This window comes from Propithecus coquereli, unplaced genomic scaffold, assembly GCF_000956105.1.
Source record: "Propithecus coquereli isolate 6110/MARCELLA unplaced genomic scaffold, Pcoq_1.0 Scaffold137, whole genome shotgun sequence".
In the NCBI taxonomy this organism is placed as follows: domain Eukaryota; kingdom Metazoa; phylum Chordata; class Mammalia; order Primates; family Indriidae; genus Propithecus; species Propithecus coquereli.
In genome coordinates, this window is record NW_012137969.1 from 478,198 (window position 1) to 500,817 (window position 22,620).

At 45.4% G+C, this 22,620-nt stretch overlaps 1 protein-coding gene across 4 annotated transcripts in view; it reads right to left on the bottom strand.

The window, feature by feature from the left end:
- Nucleotides 1–2,370: 2,370 nt before the first annotated feature.
- STAG3 (stromal antigen 3) overlaps nucleotides 2,371–22,620 on the bottom strand; it is a 34,444-nt gene continuing 14,194 nt past the window's right edge. For 3 of the 4 annotated variants that reach the window (XM_012638916.1, XM_012638918.1, XM_012638915.1), the window contains 26 exons: nucleotides 19,354–19,427; nucleotides 18,080–18,203; nucleotides 17,535–17,633; nucleotides 17,243–17,322; nucleotides 16,503–16,610; nucleotides 16,148–16,262; nucleotides 15,881–15,986; nucleotides 15,604–15,707; nucleotides 15,244–15,336; nucleotides 15,026–15,115; nucleotides 14,562–14,762; nucleotides 14,376–14,446; nucleotides 14,184–14,271; nucleotides 13,597–13,677; nucleotides 13,422–13,514; nucleotides 13,130–13,298; nucleotides 12,880–13,016; nucleotides 11,998–12,099; nucleotides 10,688–10,836; nucleotides 10,356–10,484; nucleotides 10,103–10,260; nucleotides 4,718–4,889; nucleotides 4,353–4,454; nucleotides 4,018–4,099; nucleotides 2,990–3,061; nucleotides 2,371–2,778 (listed from right to left, as the gene is read on the bottom strand). In XM_012638916.1, the coding sequence (XP_012494370.1) occupies nucleotides 2,770–2,778; nucleotides 2,990–3,061; nucleotides 4,018–4,099; nucleotides 4,353–4,454; nucleotides 4,718–4,889; nucleotides 10,103–10,260; nucleotides 10,356–10,484; nucleotides 10,688–10,836; nucleotides 11,998–12,099; nucleotides 12,880–13,016; nucleotides 13,130–13,298; nucleotides 13,422–13,514; nucleotides 13,597–13,677; nucleotides 14,184–14,271; nucleotides 14,376–14,446; nucleotides 14,562–14,762; nucleotides 15,026–15,115; nucleotides 15,244–15,336; nucleotides 15,604–15,707; nucleotides 15,881–15,986; nucleotides 16,148–16,262; nucleotides 16,503–16,610; nucleotides 17,243–17,322; nucleotides 17,535–17,633; nucleotides 18,080–18,203; nucleotides 19,354–19,427 (2,808 nt within the window). In that variant the 3' untranslated portion in view covers nucleotides 2,371–2,769. Of the gene's footprint in view, nucleotides 2,779–2,989; nucleotides 3,062–4,017; nucleotides 4,100–4,352; nucleotides 4,458–4,717; nucleotides 4,890–10,102; nucleotides 10,261–10,355; nucleotides 10,485–10,687; nucleotides 10,837–11,997; nucleotides 12,100–12,879; nucleotides 13,017–13,129; nucleotides 13,299–13,421; nucleotides 13,515–13,596; nucleotides 13,678–14,183; nucleotides 14,272–14,375; nucleotides 14,447–14,561; nucleotides 14,763–15,025; nucleotides 15,116–15,243; nucleotides 15,337–15,603; nucleotides 15,708–15,880; nucleotides 15,987–16,147; nucleotides 16,263–16,502; nucleotides 16,611–17,242; nucleotides 17,323–17,534; nucleotides 17,634–18,079; nucleotides 18,204–19,353; nucleotides 19,428–22,620 lie in introns of all 4 variants that reach the window. The other variant, XM_012638914.1, reaches the window with a different exon arrangement.

Genomic DNA, 22,620 nt, shown 5'->3' on the forward strand with positions numbered 1-22,620 from the left:
TCACCTTGCTCTCACTAAAACCTTTTTTTTTTTTTTTTTTTGAGACAGTATCACTCTGTTGCCTGGGCTAGAGTGCAGCGGCATCATCACAGTTCACTGCAACCTCAGCATCCTGGGCTCAAGCGATCATCTTGCTTCAACCTCCCGAGTAGCTGGGACTACAGGCACAGGCCACCATGCCCTGCTGATTTTTTCTATTTTTAGTAGAGATGGGGTCTCACTCTTGCTCAGACTGATCTTGAACTCCTGACCTCAAGTGATCTTCCTGCCTTGGCCTCCCAGAGTGCTAGGATTATAGGGGAGAGCCACCTCACCTGGACACTAAAACCCTTTTTTAAAGCAAAAAGATATTTTGTACTGTTAACCAATAAAGTATTTAAAAATACTTATTTCATCATTAACTCATCCATTATTTTAAATGTGTATTATAATATATAAAATTAGTAAATGTTTATGTATTTTATCATTTTTTTAACTGTTAAAGATGCCAAAACTTTTGGAGTCTTGTGAGTCTAAGGTTCTGTTCCAGTTTCTATGGCTACATAACAAACCACTCCAGACTAAGTGGTGTACAAAACCACCATCTAATTATGCTCATGGATTCTATGGGTCAGGAATTTGGAAAGGGCACGGAGAGATGGCTTGCCTCCACTCCCTCATGTCTGGGCCTCAGCTGGGAAAACTTAAAAGCTGGGGGTTGGAATAATCGGATTGCCATCTGGACTGTGTCTCGTGGCTGACACGGGAGATTGGCTGGGACCTCAGTGAGGGCTGCTGGCTGGAACCCTCCACACGGTCTTTTCGTGCGGCTGCCCGGACCTTCCCAGGGCTGCCAGTTTCCTTAAAATCTGGGCCCACAAACTGGCAGTTTCTACTTCCTGTTTCTTGAGATGTTTGCTTTTGGAACCCAGTCACCATGCCTTGGAAAGCAAGATACTGTCTCATCATTTCCACCATATGCTATTAGTCAAGCAATCACTGAGCCCATATTCAAGGGGAGAGGACCTAGACCCAACCTTTTTTTTAAGAGATAGTATGTTGCTGTGTTGCCCAGGCTGGAGTGCAGCCCTAAGATCACAGCTCACTGTAACCTCAAACTCCTGGCCTCAAGCAATCCTTGCCTCCAAGTTTCTCTTTTGCTCTTGTGAAGTACCCTCGGCTTAGATGGTATTTAAATAACTCAGAAATCTTTCCTCTCCTGGATTCTTAGTGACCTCCGTACCTTCACCTCAGTTTTCCCACTCTGTTCCCAGGTCCCATAAAGCAGGCTCCTCTTCCTGGAGCTGTCCCCACCTGAATATCGGCTGAAGATCTCTGAGTGAGTTAGCTGCCACCCCCTTCCCCCAGGAGACTCACAACTCAACCTCTTCTAGCTTTTATCTAGGAGGGGCGGGGACAGAGAAGGGAAGAGGGAGGGGAGGCAGAGGGAGGGGGAAGGAAGGAGAGGCAGTTCTGGCTGAGTGGCCTGATCACAGGAAGTCATGGTTCTTAGCTGGGTGACTGTTTGGCCTCAGCAACCACTGTGAGAACCTGTAACTAAAGCAGGTGCCCAGGACAGGGAGCAGGGAGAAATTGGAATCAAATCTAAAAGGAGAGGCTGAAGGGTCCACAGAAAAAAACAGTGAAACTAGAAAGTGACAAGAGCTGTCTTCACATACATATTTGATTGCTTGTCAGAGGGACAAGAGAAGAGAGGCCCTGGGCTGCTCCACACGGCAGAACAAGAACAAACAAGCAAGCGTTTCGGGGAGGCAGGCTTCCGAGGCTGTTGTGTGGCAGTGTAGGCGAAAGATGACGGAGCAACGAGAGAACAACGAAGATCAGAGACATGTTTTGGGGGATACCTTGACAGGACTTGGTGAAGAACTAGCTGAGGAAGGCGAGGCTGAAGATGAGAGTCCAGCAACGTCTTTTGGGGCTGGGCATTTAGAGTCACTTCTAAGTTTCCTCCTCACTTTCGGATATTGTGACTCTATCAAATTCTAAATTATGATGGATGTCTTTGGGATGAGGGGATGAAATTACCCCTGGAAAGGACTGTTAGGTGAAGGCTGCCAGGAGATGTGGCCTGGCCTGAGTGGGTGAGATGGGCAGTTTCATAAGGTCCTGCTCCACCCTCCAGCCTGTCACTACCATCCTCCTTCGCTTCTGCAGAAACTGTCCCCACCAGATAAACTACTCAAAGGCAGCCAATCTCTGACTCCGCTGCCCCACCCCACCTCTCAGTTACTAAGCATTGCAACCTGGAGAGCCTGTAGACAAAGCACCTGCGAGCGTGGTGACACCTGTGCACTGGGCCACGGTGCTAGGCTGACAAGGAACCTAACTCCATGAGTTTAACGATCTCAAGCCACACCTTAGGAACGGCCTGATTCAAACATGTTTATTGAGTTCATCACGAGGGCACAAAAGAGGCTGGGGAAGATGTTCCAAAAATACAGGAGAACTATGGGCTCTTTCCATTAAACATAAGGAGGCAATGCCCCTCCTCCAATGTTGAGGTGACACTATCCCCCGAAACCAAGCAGGAAACAGGCAGAGGAACAGAGCCATGGCATGTTAGGGAGGACAGTGTCTCACGGCTTCTCTACCCCAACATCACTAAGAGAAAGGTTAGGTTAGAAAGGCGATGCCCAGCTCCCCTTTCCCTCAGAGGCCAGGGCTGGGCCTGGAAGCAATGCTTCAGTTTTGCTTCTTTTCTCTTTGCCTTTTCCAAATGGTCATGTCCTTGAGGCGGGGAGTGGAGATTGGGAGGGGCCCAGGGTCATGTCAGAAATCCTGTAATGAGAAAGATGAAAGGAATAGAGAGAGCAACAGGCCAAAGGACAGTTAACCGTGTGGTCTTCCAGATGATGATTCTAACTTCCCCTCCTCCCCAGGCTACTCCCAAAGCTCTGAGACAGCTGAGAAGGCTGCCCACGGGCTGTAGCCTTTCCATCAATTTGACAGGTACATGGCTTGCCTGCTGGAATTTCTCAGGGACACTCACCTCGAGGTTCAGCTCTGTAGAATCTAAGAGGTCCAGCCTGTGCTCACTGGGTGAAGAGTGGCTACCTGCCTGCTAGTGAGATTGGGGTCAAAAGTCAAAAGGCCTCTCCCCACTCCCATCATGTGCAAACAAAAAACACAGTTCGTTTTCCAATCTCATAAGAACAAACACAAGGGCCCTCCTTGGGCCCCGACAGCACAGCCTGGGAGAGAAATTAGCAAAGGGTGGGCACAGGATCAGGGGATCCCAGATGCCAGAGTTAGCAGAGAAATGCCTCCTCTCTTGGACTGGTGACTGAGCCCCTTAAATGTGTTCAGTTTTGGAATCAGAGAATGGGATTTGTCCTGAGGTGCCAGGAAAGAATATTGTAATAGAAGCCTTGTTCTCCAGTCTCTGGTTTGAAGGCGTCATTGTTTGGACTGATTGGTTTTAACCTCTGAGCATAAGACCTCCACTCCCCTGCTCTATTGTATTCCGTTCTCTCTCCCTCCCCAAAGACCAGAGCAGGGAGCAGAATAACAGTAGAAGATACACAGCCTGCCCTGGACTGAATGCCTGAGCCTCCCCACCCCACAGTTCATATGTTGAACTCCTACCCTCAATGTGGTAGTATTAGGAGGTGGGGCCTCTGGGAGGTGATGAGGTCATGGTGGTAGAGCCCTCGGAAATGGGATTAGTGCTCTTGTAAAAAGAGACCAAAGAGCTCGCTTGTGAATACAACTAGAAGTCAGCAGTCTGCAACCTGGACGATGGTCCTCATCAGAATCCAACCATGCTTACCCTGATCTTAGACTTCTGGCCTCCAGAACTGTGAGAAATGAATTTCTGTTGTTTATAAGGCACCAGTCTATGGCATTCTGTTACAGCAGCCTGAACTAATACATAGCCCTTTTCCATTTATAAGGTGCTTTTACTTTGTATTTTATGTAAAAGCTCCATTTCATTATTTAAAAAAATTTTAAACTAGTTTCTCTTCCCAACATCAGCCTCTAGTTCTACAGGGAGAAGGGAAGGGTGGGTCCTCTCACCTTATCTGTATCTTGCCATTCTTCACTTGACTCATCCTGAATTTCTAACTCTTCTTCTTCATCCTCTTCCATAAGGCTGAGTCTGATATAGGGGCAAAGGACAGGGGTTTTCAAACTGTTCTTTAAGGACCGCTGAGTTTCTCAGAGGCACCCAGAGGAGCAGGGTGGGCAGTAAGTAGAATATACTAGGGCTCCACTTTATGCTGATAGGAAGTGTTCTGTGGCTAAAACAAGTTAAAAAAGCACTGGCAGAGAATTTACTGGATAAGGTGAGACTCCCCTCCCAGTGGATGACAGATCTGAAGTGAAGCTAGAAGATGATGAGAAAAGCTCACCGGGTCAGCTGGTTGCCCAGAGCAGGACCTGAAGGATTGTGAGGAGTCCGGAAATACTGTGGACCCAAGAACCTTGACCTGTGGGTGTCTGCAAGGGGCTGGCTGCTGGGAATGAAGCAGGATCAGTGAAAGGGATAAAAATAAAGGGTAAAAGAGGAGGGACAGTGGCCAGTATTAAAGGGTAGGAAAGCTCAGAGTGTTGGCAGAGAGACATTTTAAAGCTAAAAAAAAGGGAAAAGGATATTAGAGAAAAACCTGAGAATGAGGGAGTGCAGGAGGGAAAGACAGAACCAAAACAGCAAGATGGGGATGGCCAAACACCAAACTGGCAAACTGCACACCCAGGCTCTCTCCTAGGCCCTCACCCTTGGGCAAACTCCGATTCTGAGCCATCTTCTTCTTCCTCCACACCCACCAGGGGCTGCCTGCTCTTCACAGCTGTGGAGGTGAGGGTGGGCGTGGGTGGGATGCTGTTCAGCTGCAGGCTTTCTTCCTGGGAGGAGGAGATCATGTCCTCTCTGTTACGCTTGGAGGGGCCTGCAAAGCAACAGGTGCACATATTAACTACACACCAGGACCTGCCACAGGTGTTTTTACTTTTCAAGACCTGCCCAAGATTTGGTAAGAGAAAGTTAAGCAAGAAGAGAATGGAAAACTTACAAAGCCTCACTCTTTAAAAAAAAAAAAAAAAAAGCCTCATCTGTTACACCTCAGAAGTGAGCACAGCCCTATATACTAAAAAGTAAGGCTTGCTGGGCACAGTGGCTCATGACTGTAATCCCAGCACTTTAGGAGGCAGAGACAGGAGAATTGCTTAAAGCCAGGAGTTTGAGACCAGCCTGGGCAACATTAGCAAGACCTCATCTCTACAAAAATTAAAAACTAGCCGGGTGTAGTCCCAGTAGTCTCAGCTACACAGGAGGCTGAGGTAGGAAGATCGCTTGAGCCCAGAAGTTCAAGGCTGCAGTGAGCCATGATGATGCCACTGCACTCCACCCTGGGCAACAAAGCAAGACCCTGTCTCAAAAAGAAAAAAAAAAATAAGGCTTACAGAGTTGTATATAGGCCTTGTCCAAGAAAAACTTACTATACAGCTTAAAAAACAAGATGGAAAGAAATATAAATGTACATTTCACAGAGAAACAGTAATACATGAACACAAATGTGAATGAGGTTGGCTTTCCTAAGATTGAGAGGTCTTAGGTAATTAGTGAAGACATCTGGGATCCTATCCATTCAACATTTCTATGGTCAGAAAAAGCTTAAAATGGCAATAGACCTTTGGGACCAGAGACTAGAGTGGATGAGGGCTAGAGAGAAACAGAAAAATGGGAGCCAGGATTTTATAAAAGCCAGAAAAAAATGAGATGATTGCAATGTCAGTGTAATTCTGATATGAAGGATGAGTGGAGGATCTCTCTCCTGCAGATATCAGAGAATGCAGAGGAAGAGAAAGAATCTGAAGACTCTACCTGTGAAAACCCAGGTAACGCTATTTTAAACATCAGTCAAATTGATGTTCATATTTGTCAACTGTAAATATTCATACCCCTATGCTCTCCCTCTCCACAGCCATGTTTGTACACTCAAACCAATAACCCCATAAGGAGCTGCTACTTGTTTAAGCAGAGGGCTACAGAAAATAGGTAAGAGCCACACCCGTGAACTTGTATCCCCAAGGAGGAAACCTTGGGCCCCCAGGTGGGTCCTCCTAATCTTCCCAATCTATGTTAACAGCACAATGCCCAGGGCTGGGCTCTAGGGCCTCTCTTTGCCAGCTTCCTTAGTCATTTAGGTTCGTGCCCTTAACCTGCACTCCGCCAACTCCCAAACTGATTTCAAGCATTTAGCTCTTCCTGAACTCCAGCTTCCTAGCCCCTATGGTCTGTTCTACATCTCCATCTGTAAGACCATGACCAGTGCCAAAGTCCTGACCTTACCCTACAGCCTGCTTCACTCGCAGTCTTCCTCATTTCGGATGGTATCAATTCCATCCATCCTTCCAAATGTCAGGCCACATCCTTGAAGTCATCCTCAACTCCTCTCTCTGTCTTATATCTCACATCCAGTTTGCCAGGAAATCCTATTAGATACACCTCAAAAATGCACCTAGAATCTGGCCACTTCAGCCCCCTTCCCCCCACTGCCCTGGTCTATGCACTCTCATCTCTTGGCTGGACGCCCACAATAGGCTCCTCACTGGTCTCCTTGTTTCTACCCTTCCTCCTTCTCCTGTCAGTCTCAACACAGCAGCCAAAAGGATTCTGTAAAAACACAGATCCTGTCACTCCTCTGCTCAAAATCCTCTAATGGTTTCCCACTGCACTCAGAGTAAAAGCCAAAGCCTTTGCCCTGCCTTACATGCTCTGGACTCATCTTTGCTATCGTATCCTATATGCTCTGCATTCTGGCCACAATGGTTGCCTCTGCTGTTTCTTGAACATGCCAGGAACATCCCCCTCACAGCCTTTGGACGGGCTGCTCCCTTTGGTATGCTATTCTGATACACACTAGGCACCCTCCCTCACCTGTTAAAAAAATTGGGAGGCCATGGCTGAGATGGCTCAAGCACCTTGGGTTCTTATACAAGCAAACCAAAACCCAGATCACAGTGAATGTGCATAGCCTGGGAAACGGAAATCTAAGCTTAACCAATCAGAAACCACCAACTAACTTCTAACTAGAGACTTTACCAATTAGAAACCATGGATTAACCTCTAAGTAGGGACTTTCCACTTTAACCAATCAAATATTTTGTCTTGCTTCCGCAAACGCCTTATAAAAGTTTTCCCCTTGTCCCTCCTAGGTACGGAGCCCTGAAGTGCTTGCAGTCTGGTGGTGCCTGATTCATGAATCACTGAATGCTCAAATAAACGTGTTAAAATTTTAATGTGCCTAAATTTACCTTTTAATGCTTCCTTTAGGTTTTCTGCCCAACCTTCATATCCTCTAGGCTTTCCCCTGATCACTCTTTGTGAAACTGCAATCCCCACCCTGCTGGTATTCCCTCACACTCCTCCCTGCTCTTTTGTCATAGCATTTATAGCTATCTGACACTCTCTAAATAAAGGCATTTTTGTCCTTTTTGTTCACTGCCGGATTCTCAGCACATGGTGCTCAGTATCTGTTCAATGAACAACAGAACCAATGTCTTCAGTTTTATCTCACCTTTACAAACCCTCTGCTTTAGGCAAACAAATCTACATACATCCATGCCTATACTCATATCACATACCTTTCTATGTTCTGCTTGTGCTGTTCTGCTAGCCCACGATGCTTATTTAAATCTGACCCATTTTTTAAACTCCAGCTTAAATTCCATCTTCTTGGTAAAGCCTTCATAGATCAACTAAACTTAAAGTGATACATTCCTTCTCCGAATTCTATAGCACTCATTTGTACAAGCCCTCAGGCAGTTATCTTTTATTAGTGACTGTTCATAATTTGGATTTTCCTTAAATGTATTTTTCCTCTTCCTATTAGATGGTAAGCTGCTCGAGGATCTTTCATGGCCTCTAAAAAAGTCAACACAGAATCTTGCACATAGTAGGTCCTTAACAAATATTAGTTAAGCAATTAAAAGAGCGTTTCCTGGTGGCATAAGATAAAATTTTAGGTGGTATACAGACGACATTAAAAAGAAATCACACCCTACCTCACACCGTATGCAAAAATTAACTCAAACTGGATCACAGACTTAAATTTAAGAGCTAAAACTATAAAACTCTTAGGAAAAAACAGTAAATCTTTGTGACCTTGGATTAGGCAATGGTTTCTTAAGATATGACACCAAAAGCACAAGCAACATAAGAAAAAAATAAAGTAGATTTAATCAAAATTAAGAGCTTTTTTGTTTGGAAGGACACCATCAACAACATGAAAAGACAACCCACAAAAAGAGAGAAAACTTTTGTGTGTCATAAGGAATCCTGTATCTAAAATATATAAAGAACTCTTACAATTCAACAATAAAAAACCAAATATCCCAATTTAAAAATAGCAAAGGATCTGAATAGACATTCCTTCAAAGATAAACAAACTGTCAATCAGCACATGAAAAGATGCTCAGTATCATCAGTCATTAGGGAAATGCCAATTTAAACCACCATGAGATACACAGTTGCTAGGAGATAGATAAAAGTAAGAAGACAATAACAAGTACTGGTGAGGAAGTGAAGAAATTGGAGCTCCCATTATTGCTGGTGGGATTATAAAATGGTGTAGGCACTTTGGAAAACAGTTTGGTGATTCCTCAAAAAGTTAAACATAGAGTTACCATATGACCCAGCAATTCCACTCCTAAGTATATTTCAAAAAAAAACTGAAAAGATATGTCCACCTAAAAACTTGCACACGAATGTTTAGCAGCATTATATATAATAGTCAAAAAATGGAAATAACTCAAATGTCCATCAACTGATTAATGGATAAATAAAATATAACATAAACATACAATGGCATAGTATTCCACCACACAAAGGTATGAGGTACTGATATATGCTAAAGCACAGATGAACCTTGAAAACATTGTGCTAAGTGAAAGGCGGCAGACACAAAAGGTCACATATTGTATGATTACATTTATGTGAAATATCTGGAATAAGCAAATCCAGAGACAGAAATTAGATTAGTGCCACTACCTGAGGCTGGGAGGATGGTGAGAGACTGTTAATGGGTTTGTGGTTTCTTTCGAAGTGAGGAAAAGGTTCTAAGATTAGATAGTGGTGATGGCTGCACAACTCGGTGAATATACCAAAAACCGCTTGTGTTCACTTTAAAACAGTGATTTTTATAGTATGTGAATTATGTCTCAATAAAGCTGCTACATAAAATCCTCTTTTAAAATGTATACTAGAGGCTGGGTGCAGTGGCTCACACCTATAATCCTAGCACTCTGGGAGGCCGAGGCAGAAGGATTGCTTGAGCTCAAGAGTTCAAGACCAGCCTGAGCAAGAGCAGGACCCTGTCTCTACTAAAGGAATTAGCTGGGTGTGGTGGCATGTGCCTTTAGTCCCAGCTACTTGGGAGGCTGAGGCAGGAAGATCACTTGAGCCCAGGAGTTTGAGGTTGCAGTGAGCTGCAATGATGCCATTGCACTTTACCCGGGGTGACAGAGCAAGACTGTTTTTACTTTAAAAAAAAAAAAAAAAAAAGTACACTAGGAAACACATACTAGCAAATCAAACTGTGATTGCTAGGATGTTATCACTTAATGTGAGAATATGTTAAAAAAAACAAATTAAAGAAAAAACTTGAGGTAAATTATAAGACTAGTGATGGTCTAAAGGTAAAACATCATAAAGGTTGTGTAAAAAATCTCTAAAATTTGGAAAATAATTGCTTCTCGGCCTTTTGGCTAAGATCAAGTGTAGTATCTGTTCTTATCAGTTTAATATCTGAAAAGAAAAAAATTTGGAAAATAATGGAATATAAGATGTCAAGGAGGGGCACTCTAAATATACAGATTTCTTACTTCAATCTTTGGTTTTATCATTAGTTTCTTTTTTTTTTATTCCCTTCCCAGCCCTGTCCCTATCATTAATTTCTGTTTGCTTTTTCACAGACATTTGCTATTTTTAGTCGGCTAGATAAACTTCAAAGAAAGTGAATACCCTTAATGATAATAGATGCTCAATGAAATATTTTACAAAATAGAAGCCTGAAGGAGGCCAAAGACCATCTGCTGCTTATCTAAGTGGTAGCAATAAAAGAGGCAGCTCCGAGTGCCCTGTTACCACACAGCACTCTACCTTCAAGGCGCCTCTTCTTGGAGCGGGGGTATCCCTGAGGGCTGCCCTCTGCTGTGTTCTCCACAGGGCTGAGAGAGTTGCAGTAGGTGGTGACTGGACCCCAGGGACGGCCAGGTACCTGGGAGACATGCTGCAGGTACTTTTCCAAGTAAGACAGTCTAAGAAAGGGTGGAATGAAGAGGCTAAAATGGCCACTGGGCCTTCACCAGCCCCTTCTTCCTTAACCCACATCTGTATCCACCCACCAACTTACAGCAGCTGCTTGTCCTGATGGAAGAGTCGGGGGGAAAACTCTGCAAGGAGCTCTAGGAACGCAAGATTTGGGGGCTGACCGGAGGAGCCAGCTGGAGGAAGCTCAGACAAGGAGAACTTGATGCCTTCCCTTCATTGGGCAGAATTATTTTAGGAAGATAGTCCCTTCCCACTGGAACATCCTGTCCAAGTGTACCCTCTCCCTGACCCTAGCTTCTCTCCAGGAGCATGGCCAGCAACAACCTGACTGCTCCATCTTGACATTCTTACCCTCCCTCCAAGACCTCACTCCCAGCCCTCCCTGTACACAGTCTCCAAACAATACTTCCTTACTTGTGTAGCATGACCACAAGGTCACGGTTCTGCAGCTGCTGGGGTCCAAAGCTCAAGGCAAACCTCCGGGCCAGGTCCCTCATCTCAATGAAGGCTGGAAGTTCATTCAGGCCCTGGGGCCCCTGTTCCTGCAGCAGTTCTGTGTACAACTGTGTCCAAGAGGCATGGTACATTTGGGAAAGGGAGGAACAGGTGGAAATAGAGAAGCACAGCATTCCCATTCTCCTTTTTTTTTCCTTTTTTTTTGAGACAGAGTCTTACTCTGTTTCCCGGGCTAGAGTGCCGTGGCGTCAGCCTAGCTCACAGCAACCTCAAACTCCTGGGCTCAAGCAATCCTACTGCCTCAGCCTCCCGAGTAGCTGGGACTACAGGCATGTGCCACCATGCCCGGCTAATTTTTTCTATATATTTTTAGTTGTCCAATTAATTTCTTTCTAATTTTAGTAGAGACGGGGTCTCGCTCTTGCTCAGGCTGGTCTCGAACTCCTGAGCTGAGACGATCCGCCCGCCTCGGCCTCCCAGAGTGCTAGGATTACAGGCGTGAGCCACCGCGCCCAGCCAGCATTCCCATTCTGTAGTGAGATATTCCAAAGGGCTTTGGGCCCCATCTACTACTTTTACTTTTTTTTTTTTTTTTTGAGACAGAGTCTCACTCTGACACCTGGCTAGAGTGCAGTGGTGCATAGCTCACAGCAATCTCAAACTCCTGGGCTCAAGCAATCCCACTGCCTCAGCCTCCCGAGTAGCTAGGACTACAGGTGTGCGCCATGACATCCAGCTAACTTTTCTATTTTGTAGTAGAGATGAGGTCTCGTTCTTGTTCAGGCTGGTCTCGAACTCCCGAGCTCAAGCGATCCTCATGCCTCAGCCTCCCAGAGTGCTAGGATTATAGGCGTGAGGCACTGTGTCTGGCCTTACTCTGTCTTTCCTCCTAGGACACTGCCCCAATCCCTGGCCCCTGTAGCAGAGAGAGCCTTCACCTCTGCTCTGTAATAATAACTTAAAACATCTGTAGTAACTGAAGGCAGCTGAGACAGAACAGACTAAAAAATAATTAGGAATTCCCTATTACTTCCTTATTGGTGCTCCCACATCCTGATAGCTGATTTCTGTGGGGTTGGGGTTGAAACTGCCCAGTCAATTAAAAAAATACTTTCTAAAGGTCGGCTTGGTATGAAGGAGCCTGACATTGAAAGTTGGAGTCAAAATAAGAAAATTCCTGCTCTTAAAGTAGCTGAGGGGGACAGAGAGTTGGGGACTACAGGGAGGAAATATCATGGGTTTGAGGCCCTCTAGGCAAAAGGAAGCACCTGCTTCAGGCTCAACAGCAGGATTCGGGAACACTGACTTCGGTCAATCTGTCTTGCTCTAGTTAATGTTTCCTTGATGATATCACCATAGTCGTTGTAGAACTAAGGGAGAAGAAATGGAGAAGGTACTGTTTGACCACTGGAAAAGATTTTGTTTTGTTTCTTCCTTTACATCCCGAATCACGTCTCCTTCCCAAAGTGCCTTACATAGGAAACATCAATTTAAGCATAAAATAATTCAGACTAGACCTTGTCTCTAACCAATTGGTATAAAACCCAAAAGATATGTGAGTTTAGGTAAATAAGTAATGGAAGAAACCCTGCCTTGAGCCCTATTCTTGGAGAAGAAGAGCAGTGAGCCTGTCAGTGCACACGTCCCCCAACGCTGACGCCTTCACTCTTTGTCTCTCCCCCACTAGAAGAGAAGCTCCACAAAATGGGAACTTTTGTCCGTCTGTTCACTGCTGTGTCCTTAGCGCCTAGGATGGTGCTTGGCAAACAGGCATGTGTTCAGTAAACAGAGAGCAACATGATGGTAGGTTGAGGGAACTTGTGAAGACTAATCCTCTTCCATTCCTTTTTCCTTCTTATATCACTCCATTCCACAGACTGGGTTTGGAGAAAAAAAATATTTCTGGACAGGAATAATAAGCTATTTCTCCTCCAATGAATTTCTTAACAGCTTTTTCCCCATAATTATTTACTACTCTCTTTTTTTGTCCCTTTATTCTAAACTCCTATTGCCTTTCCCTCCTACTTCTCCTGTAAGCCTTGATACAATCAGATGCCCTCACCCACATTTCTGTAGTGCTACAGTGCCTGAAGTCAGGGCTGTGCTCAAATTGGTCCCCTCTCCTTTATTTCTGTAAGGCTTCACCGTACCTTGTTGTAGTGCTTGAAAACATCTGAGGCTGCGTCCATCTCCAGCACCCCATAAAGCAACAGCTTACAGAATCCGGCCAAGAGGCGGCGCCGGTGGTGCAGCTGCTCTATCTGTAAATGATCCTCCTGGGAATGACCTGGCTCACATCAAATGCAGAATGCAATTACAGACTAAGGCCCCTGCCCTATATTCCTGAGCCAGGCCCAAGCCCCAAACCCTTCCTGAGCCCCAGGTATAGAGTCCCTGTACCACTGCCCAGGTCTCCAGGCTGGATGAAGACATGGTCCATGAGGAAGCTGGCCAGCTCAGACTGGAGAGTAGCTTCAGGAAAAAAGACAAGAGGCCTAAGGAAATCACGGCCCCCTATAATCATCTGAGGGCTGAAGATGAGAAGCAGGTCACTTAATAAGACAAAAGCCTGTTGGGGGAAAATAAAGGATGCTTAAAAGGATAGAATGTTTACTAGGGTAGAAATGACACAGCCAATCAATCTCTCCTTGGTATTGAGGGGGCACTTGCTCCCACTTGAGTAAATGCTCACCTGCTCCTGGATCTCAGGATCCACATCTGAGAGGCAGCTCTGGCAGAGCTCACAGAAGGCCACCATTCTGCCCTTCAAACTCAGCAGCTGCTTCTGTGGGGACAGCAGCTTGAAGGGGAGGTATGAAGACACAGGCTCCTTCACTCCCATGACCCTTTCTCAGACGCATACTCACCTGGGAAGCATCCGATCCAGAAACGTGGGTCAGTGTCCAGAGGATGGAAAAATAGACAAGAGTCAAGGCTGGCAGGGTCACCTGTAACAACAAAATGTTAGAAAAATGAGGTTTGGGTCAGGGGAGTGAGAGGCAGGGGATAGAGAGAGAGAGAGAGAGAAGGAGTGGGGAACAGATATACACACACACACATAACAGTGAAGAAGACAGAAAATGAGATCTGGGGAGAAATCCAATTCCTTTTCTGGTGGACTGAAAGAACTGATACTCTGGACCAATCTTCAGAGGCTTCTATACTGGGTGGAAATGCTACCTCTCCCTAATTTACTCTAAGTTTCCTAGAATCCCTCAATGTTACCTTTGACTCCCAGGAAACCTGACATCATGGCGGTTTTGAGGCACTAGAAGTATAGTCTACCTTTCAAGAAAGGAATGGAAGGAGTAACCCCCACCTGATCTTCCTCCGTGTATCCACGCCACACTCTGGGACCAGACCCACCTAGGAGAGGTGGTTACCTTTGTGTCTAAAGGACACAGGCCTTTAGAAACTCCTCCCCAGCCCCTGTATCTCCAGCCCATCTACTTGCCTGGTGAGGAACCTCTCCCGTGTCCACAGCCTTCCGGAGGAGTCGGTAGCATGGCTCATAGAGCTCCCAGCGAGTCAGGTCATGAGCGCTTTGCAGGGAGAGAGGGAAACATTACACTGGAACAGAACAAAGGGAACCAACTCCACAGACACCAGCATAAACAGGCGAGGGAAGAGGAGGAAAGCTGCTCACTTGTAGAAGGCAGAGAGGCGCTTCAGAGTGGCTGCCAGATTATACACCTCATCCTCATCTAGGAAGGATGACTGAGGAAGAAAGAAGGTCCACAACAGGATTTTCTCAAGAACTCCCTGATCCACATTCCCTGCCTTGTGGCCCTCTCCCTCATTTGGGTCATCCTGTCATTCACCCAGCTCCTACCTGCAGCAGCTCTTCAAGTTCCTGCTGGAAGCGGTCGGTCAGCAGATCCACCAGTTGGCTGCGGGCAAAGTCCACCCGGCTAAAGAAAGTGAACTCAGGATTACAGAGCAGGTAGAGGGCGTGAGCTCCTGCCTCAAGCACAGCTGGCTCTGCGTGCTTCACCACCACCTCCTGGAGTTGCTGCAAGAATAGCTCCAGGTGCTAAAAGGGAAAAAAGGTAGAAGATGACAGTGTTGGGGCTAGGGGTTAGAAGAACTCTTCTAGAGGGGGAGTAGAGCCTGGGGCAGATAAGGAATAGGGTTCTAAGCATTAAATTTCAAGGATAATGATGGCTAAAGAAACAAAAGGCTTATTGATCTTTCTGCAACCCACGTTCCTGAAAAGAACCAGATACTGGTGGTAGAACCTTTGGCTCTAGCAGGTGAGCCACAAGGTATAGGACATGTATCTTCCTGCCTCCTCACCTTCTCCAAGCGCCCAGTGCAGTAGATGTTGAGGTCAAAGTAGCCAAGAAGCCGGAGCAAGGGCGCGACCTTCTCTGCATCAGCCGAGAACTGTGACAGTTGTGAGAGGAAGGGCTCATTATTAGCTAACATGTTGCTAATTTCTATGCCCATCCCTCATCAGAGGCCACGTCCTTTCACTGCTCATCCCTTGATGGTCAACGGTGGGGCAGGACTACCTTGGCCAGGAGCTGGGGTAGCAGGGGGATGAGGTGCTCAGTCAGTTTCACTTTGTCATCAGCTTGGGTCTTGCGTTCTTTAGAGGTTAAGCCCTAGAATTAGAGTCACTTTGAAGGTAGGGGAAAAGTGCAGAGACATGCTGGGCCAGAGGATGTGTATGTGCACCCCTCCTCTGCACGACCTTGTCTCCCCAGCAAGGAAAAAAGAATTCACCAGCTCCCTTCAGATTTCTTTTTTCTGGAAACGGAATTCTTTGAAGGGCGGAAAGAGCACCCTGACCCAGGGCTGGAGGATAAGGATGCACAAGACCTGTCTGGATTAACACTGCTTACCTACCCAGCCCACCCCTCTCGCCGTACCTTCCTCCCAGTGACCCGCCCCACGGGCGGGTGACCCTCTGAAGCTTGCCGGGCACTGGATACGAGGATTTCTATCAGCGTGCTCTCCTGCACGTCGCCCAGGTCTGGGTTGGCAGGAGGATCAAAAACACAGAGTCACAGATTAGTCACCTTTCTTCTCCAAATCCCCCTAACCCAAGCTACCTCTGCTGCCTTTTACAGGTCAGGAAAGAAATCTCTCTGGTTTCACACTAGGAGGTGAGAAGTCCCTGTCCCCCAGCTACCACATGGCACGCACTCTGGTCCTTCTCCAGTAGCAGGCTTGTCAGACTCTCCCAGTCCTTCAGCTGAGATCCTGCACAGTCCCACAGGCTGTCTACTAAGTAAGCCGCATGGTCATGGAGCTGCAGAAGAGGGTGCATGGTAAGCTGCAGATGCCGCATTAAAATACTCTAGGAAGTGGTTATTGATTAAACATGGCTCTCCTTCCTATAGTGCCTGCCCCCATCTTCTCTACTTGTAGGTCTTACACATGACAGCCAAACATCATCTTTCCATATGTCACCTCACTCTGTACAAAGAAGGACAGCAGAAGGCGGAAGAAAGTCCTCTGGGCACGTGGGCTTTGGCGTCGCTCCCTTTCACCCACTGTTCTTGTCTCACACTCAGGGTAGAAGAGCCTGATGGAATGGACATGAGGAAAGGGCACAGAATGGGAGGAAATAAGGATTGCAATGATCATCATGGAGGGAAGACACAGCCAAGGAGATGATAAAGGAAAGCCCCAAGGAGTTGAAAAAAGAAAGGAGACACCAAGAGACTTTCACAGGTATGGGAAGTCCTTAGGCAGAGCAGCAGCAAATGAGGGAGAGAAAATGACAGAGGATGGTGTTAAAGAGCACAAAAAGAGCCCCACTCACTTCCAGTACAGAAACTCTCCCGCAGCAGAGGCTAGGGCTCGATTAGAGGCATACACAACAGGATAGATGCTTTCACAGTCTGGATCCGTCAGCACCCCTTCCATGTTCCTGCCCATGGAAAAGCAAAAAGAGCGTGTAGATGTGGATGTTGCCTTCTAGATAACCAAGTCTAGAAATAAAAATCGGCAAGAATATCAAGAATAGGCTGGGTGTGGTGGCTCACGCCTGTAATCCCAGCACTTTGGGAGGACAAGGAGGGAAGATCACTTGAGGCCAGGAGTTCAAGACCAGCCTGGGCAACATTAAATCATCTCTACAAAAATAAAAAATTAGCTGGATGTGATGCATGCCAGTAGTCTCAGCTAAGAAAAGGCTGAGACAGAAGTATTGCTTGAGCCCAGGAGTTCAAGGCTGCAGTTAGCTATGATGATGTCACTGCACTCCAGCCTGGGCAACAGAGCAAGACCTCATCTCCTAAAACAACAACAACAACAAAAGGAGGCTATAATTCACAAAGAACTTTTAAATGAAGAGTGGAAGACAGAGTATGGGGAGTTAGAGAAGATAGGAACACTTTCCCCCTCAAGATGCTGCAACTCAGGAATGACCTTTGTCTTTCAACCTGCTTGTAAGGAAGAATCAACCTATGATATGTGCAGAGACAGGACTCTGGAAGGGCCTGCCTGATGCTGGAAAAGCAAAATTCTGAGATGCTTGCCCCCCTACTTCCCAGGACTCACTTAAGGATAAGTATTAGCAGCCTGACGGCCTCCACTGCCACATCGTACTCTCTGTCCATGACCATGGAAACCATCCGGTCCTGTAGAAGGAGAACATTGCTCAATTATCTCATTGTACCCATTCCAAAACATCACATTCTCTTAGAATTTGACAGATTCCTAAAGAGAGGATGTAGAAGCAGTTGCTGGGATAGCTAAAGATGTATGACAGCAATGGAAATAGAAAGATACAAGGTGGGGAAACAGGAACTACAACAAAGAGCCAAGCAAAGGAGCCCTGTCCTAGTTTTACCTTGAAGCGGCTGGTGAAGAGCTCCAGGCGTGCAGTCAGGTCCCGATTGCTGTACAGCCCTTTAAGAGCCTTCAAGCACTTCAGACGGACTTCCCGGTGCTATTGAGAAGGGAAAACCAGGAGAACGGAAGTAGGATTGACTCCTTTCTCCATTCCCTTCTTAAATCACTTATGCTGGGCCTGGGTGTCCTCTATACTGAGGACTCTGAGATGTCAGAGACAATGAACAACTATCTTTCTACTTAAAAAAACCAACAGAATCACAGTAGAATTTAGCACTCATGATGAACAGGCTACCACCTAGCACTTGTTATTACCAATTCATCAGTAACTTTCTTTCATGATAAAGTCTTTCTCCTCCAATCTCAGGGTTTGAGGTATTTCAGCTCCTGAATATGTCTTTCTCTCGAGTTTTGAGGTTCAGTGCTTTGATGGGTTGATCACTGCTCATTAGGTAAAATACCTAAGTGGCAGGATTAGGAAAATGTGAAGGTCCTAGGGCAGGGAGAAAATGACGGGAACAGGAGACTGAACTCAACTCTCACCTTATCATGCAGGGTCCAGCCAATATATTTTAAATAGCTGTCAGTGAGGAAAGAGGTACTGTAGTTTTGCATCCAACACCCAATTTCCTCGATGCAGATAGCACGGATCTCAGGAAGGACATCCCTGCACACAGAGAGACAAAGTGACTCATCAACCTCTCTCCAAACTCACTTTCCATCCTACCAGACAGCTATAGCTCCCTCTCACTGAAGCATTTATTTTATTGATGAAATGCCATGTTCCATGCTTTTTATTTCCTCCTCCCAGTATTACATAAAAGTAAACATTTTCTTTCTTTATGAGATGGTATGTCTATGTTGCCCAGGCTGACCTTGAACTCCTGGGCTCAAGGGATCCTCCCACCTCAATCTCTCGAGTAGCTGGGACTACAGGCGTGCCACCGCACCCAGTTAGTAAACGTTTTCTATCTGTAACCAGCCTATAAAATAGTTGAACCAGCCTTGTACAACCTTATTCTCCACACCCTTTTTAAAAATTGATTTTGAAAGTTCATTTAACTGTTGGCCAAACTGTATGTGTTTTCATTTTATTTTTTTAACAATCGTTGTCTCAAGAATGTGTGTATGTTTTAATTCTACTTTAAAAAAAGGTTAAATGAGCCAGGCAGGAGGACTGCTTGAAGCCAGGAGTTGGAGGCTACAGTAAGGTGTGATTGCACTACTGTACTTCAGCTTGGGCCACAGAGCAAGACCCTGTCTCTAAAAGCAACAACAACAACAACGAAAACAAGAGAAGGTTAAATCAGCCGAAAGGTCCTGGAAAGGCAAAAGTTGAAATCTAGGTAAGAGTGAGAAACAACTACAGAAACTCTTTTAAACTAATTCTACTAGTTCTTTAAACAGTATAAACTCCCCTGCCCTGCACACGGAACTGGGAAAAGGTCTGCCAAGCTGCATACACTCCACAGGAAAGCTCCACCTTTTGGTTCTCTGCTCTTACCCTCTCGAGTCTCCAACTCCAGAAAGATTGTGAGGGGAGGGAGATTGTAGGGGCAGATCTTGGGAAAAGCTGGAGGAAGAGAATACACAGCAATGCCTTATCCTCTTATTTTCTCCCAGAAGAGCTTACCAGAGCCTTTATAGGTAAGGATAAACTAAACCTACTAATCTGAAACACTTATTGATAGAGTTTTTGCTCCAGCTCCATTAGCTCTGGGACTAACCAAATAATTGGGGTTGGGGGGTGGCGCTTGTCACTTCCACAGACTCCAAAACCAAACACCAGCTTCAGTGAGAGAATCCCATTAACTCACCTGTACCGATGTACAAAGACACCCCTGAAGAGGGCATTCATCATCCCCTCAATTTCCTCTTGATGCTCTTGGAGCTGGAGGACAGGGAAGAACAAGTCAATCTCTTTTGTATCCCAACAACCTAAGATATACAGAAAAAGTACAGCTTCTACCTACTTCCTACTTATTATAGGATACACCCCTGGTATCCTATGCTCTCTTTTAAACCTTCTAATTCTGGAAGAAGCTGTATAGTCAACTAATGCCTCAGAGGTTTGTGTTCCAAAAAAATAATATTCCCTCTTTGTGTGGTTATTCTGACTCTTCAGAAGCCCTAGCTGGTACTTACAGAGGTACACCTTATTTTATCACATTCCATTTTATTGTGCTTCACAGATACTGCATTTTTTACAAATTGAAGGTCTGTGGTAACCCTGTGTTGAACATTTCTATTGCCACCAGTTTTCTAACAGCATGTGCTCACTCTGTGTCTCTGTCACATTTCAGTAATTCTCATAATATTTCCAACTTTTTCATTCTTATGATATTTGTTATGGTGATCTGTGATCTTTAATGTTACTACTGCAATTTTTTTGGAGAACCACAAATTGCACCAAATATAAGATGGCAAACTTAATTGATAAATGTTGTACATACTCTGACTGCTTCACCAACAAGTCATTATTCCCCTCTTCTTCTCATTGGGCCTCCCTATTCCATGAGACACAACAATATTGAAATTAAGCCAGTTAATAACCCTACAATGGCCTCTAAGTGTTCAAGTGAAAAGGAAGAGTCACATGTCTCTCACTTTAAATCAAAAAATAGAAATAATTAAGCTTATAATGAGGAAGGCATGTCAAAAGCCAGAATAGGGCCAGGTGCAGTGGCTCACACATATAATCCTAGCACTCTGGGAGGCCAAGGCAGGAGGATTGCTCGAGCTCAGGAGTTTGAGACCAGCCTGAGCAAGAGTGAGACCCCATCTCTACCAAAAATAGAAAAAATCAGCCTGGCATCATGGCGCACACCTGTTGTTCCAGTTACTTGGGAATCTGAGGCAGGAGGATGGCTTGAGCCCAGGAGTTTGAGGTTGCAGTGAGCTAAGATGACACCCCACTACACTCTAGCCGGGGCAACACAGTGAGACTGTCCAAAAAAAAAAAAAAGCCAGAATAAGCCAAAAGCTAGGACTCTTGCACCAAACAGCCAAGTTATGAAAGCAAAGGAAAATTCCTTAAAAGAAATTAAAAGTGCCACTGCAGTGAACACATGGATGATAGGAAAGCAAAACTGTCTTATTGCTGATGGTGGGAAAGTTTTAGTGGTCTGGACAGAAGTTCAAACCAGCTACAACATTCCCTTAAGCCAAAGCCTAATCAAGAGGATGGCCCTCTCTTCGATTCTATGAAGGCTGAGAGAGGTGAGGAAGCTGCAGAAGCAAAGTTTGAAGCTAGCAGAGGTTGGTTCATGAGGCTTAAGGAAAAAAGCTGTCTCTATAACATAAAAGTGCAAGGTGAAGCAGTAAGCGCTGATGTAGAAGCTGCAGCAAGTTAACCAGAAGATCCTCCCCATTGATGAAGGTGATGACACTAAATAATGTAGATGAAACAGCCTTCTAATGGAAGAAGATTCCACCTAGGACTTTCATAGCTAGAGAGGAAAAGTCAATACCTGGCCTCAAAACTTCAAAGGACAGGCTGACTCGCTTGCTAGGGACTAATGCAGCTGATGACTTTAAGTTGAAGCCAATACTCATTTACCATTCCAAAAATCCTAGGACCCTTAAGAATTATGATAAATCTCTACCTGGGCTCTATAAATGGAACAAGAAACCCTGGATAACAGCACATCTGTGCATTCAGTAGACAGCATGGTCTACTGAATATTTTTTGTTTGTTTTTGTTATTTTTTTGAGACAAGGACTTGCTCTGTCTTCTGTGCTATAGTAAAGTGGCATCGTCATAGCTCACCGCAACCTCAACCTCCTGGGTTCAAGTGATCCTCCTGCCTCAGCATCCTGAGGAACTGGGACTATAAGTGCACACCACCTTGCCTGGCTAATTTTTCTATTTTTTATAGGGATGGGGTCTTGCTCTTGCTCAGGCTGGTCTCAAGTTTCTGGCTCAAGTGATCCTCCCGCCTCAGCCTCCAGAGTGCTAGGATTACAGTCATGAGCCACCTCGCCTGGGCTACTAAATATTTTAAGCCCACTGTTGAGACCTACTGCTTAGGAAAAAAAGATTCGTTTCAAAATATTATTGCTCAGTGACAATGCACATGGTCACCCAAGAGCTCTGATGGAGATGTACAAGAAGATGAATGTTGTTTTCATGCCTGCTAACATAACATTCATTCTGCAACCCATAGATCAAGGAGTAATTTCAACTTTCAAGTCTTATTATTTAAGAAACACATTTTGTAAGACTTTAGTTGCCATAGATAGTGGTTCCTTTGATGGATCTGGGCAAAGTCAATTAAAAACCTTCTGGAGGCTGGGCATGGTGGCTCACGCCTGTAATCCTAGCTCTCTGGGAGGCCGAGGCGGGCGGATTGTTTGAGCTCAGGAGTTCGAAACCAGCCTGAGCAAGAGCGAGACCCCATCTATACTAAAATTAGAAAGAAATTAATTGGACAACTAAAAATATATAGAAAAAATTAGCCGGGCATGGTGGCGCATGCCTGTAGTCCCAGCCACTCGGGAGGCTGAGGCAGGAGGATCGCCTGAGCCCAGGAGTTTGAGGTTGCTGTGAGCTAGGATGACGCCACAGCACTCTAGCCCGGGCAACACAGTGAGACTCTGTCTTAAAAAAAAAAAAAAAAACCTTCTGGAAAGTATTCACCATTCCAGATGCCATTAAGAACACTTGTGATTAATGGAAGGAGGTCAAAAGATCCACATTAACAGGAATTTGGAAAAGTTGACTCCAACCCTCATGCATGACTTTGAGGGTTTCAAGAATTCAATGGAGGCCTTGCTGTGAGAAAAAAAAAAAGAATTCAATGGAGGAAGCCTCTGCAGATGTGGTGGAAACAGCAAGAGGATCAGAATTAGAAGTGGAGCTTGAAGATGTGATTAAATTGCTGCAGTCTCAGGCTGGAACTTCAATGAATAAAGAGTTGTTTCTTATGGATAAGCAAAGAAAAGTGGTTTTTTGAAGTGGAATCTATTTCTGTTAAAGATGCTGTGAACGGGCCGGGCGCGGTGGCTCACGCCTATAATCCTAGCACTCTGGGAGGCCGAGGCGGGCGGATTGTTTGAGCTCAGGAGTTTGAAACCAGCCTGAG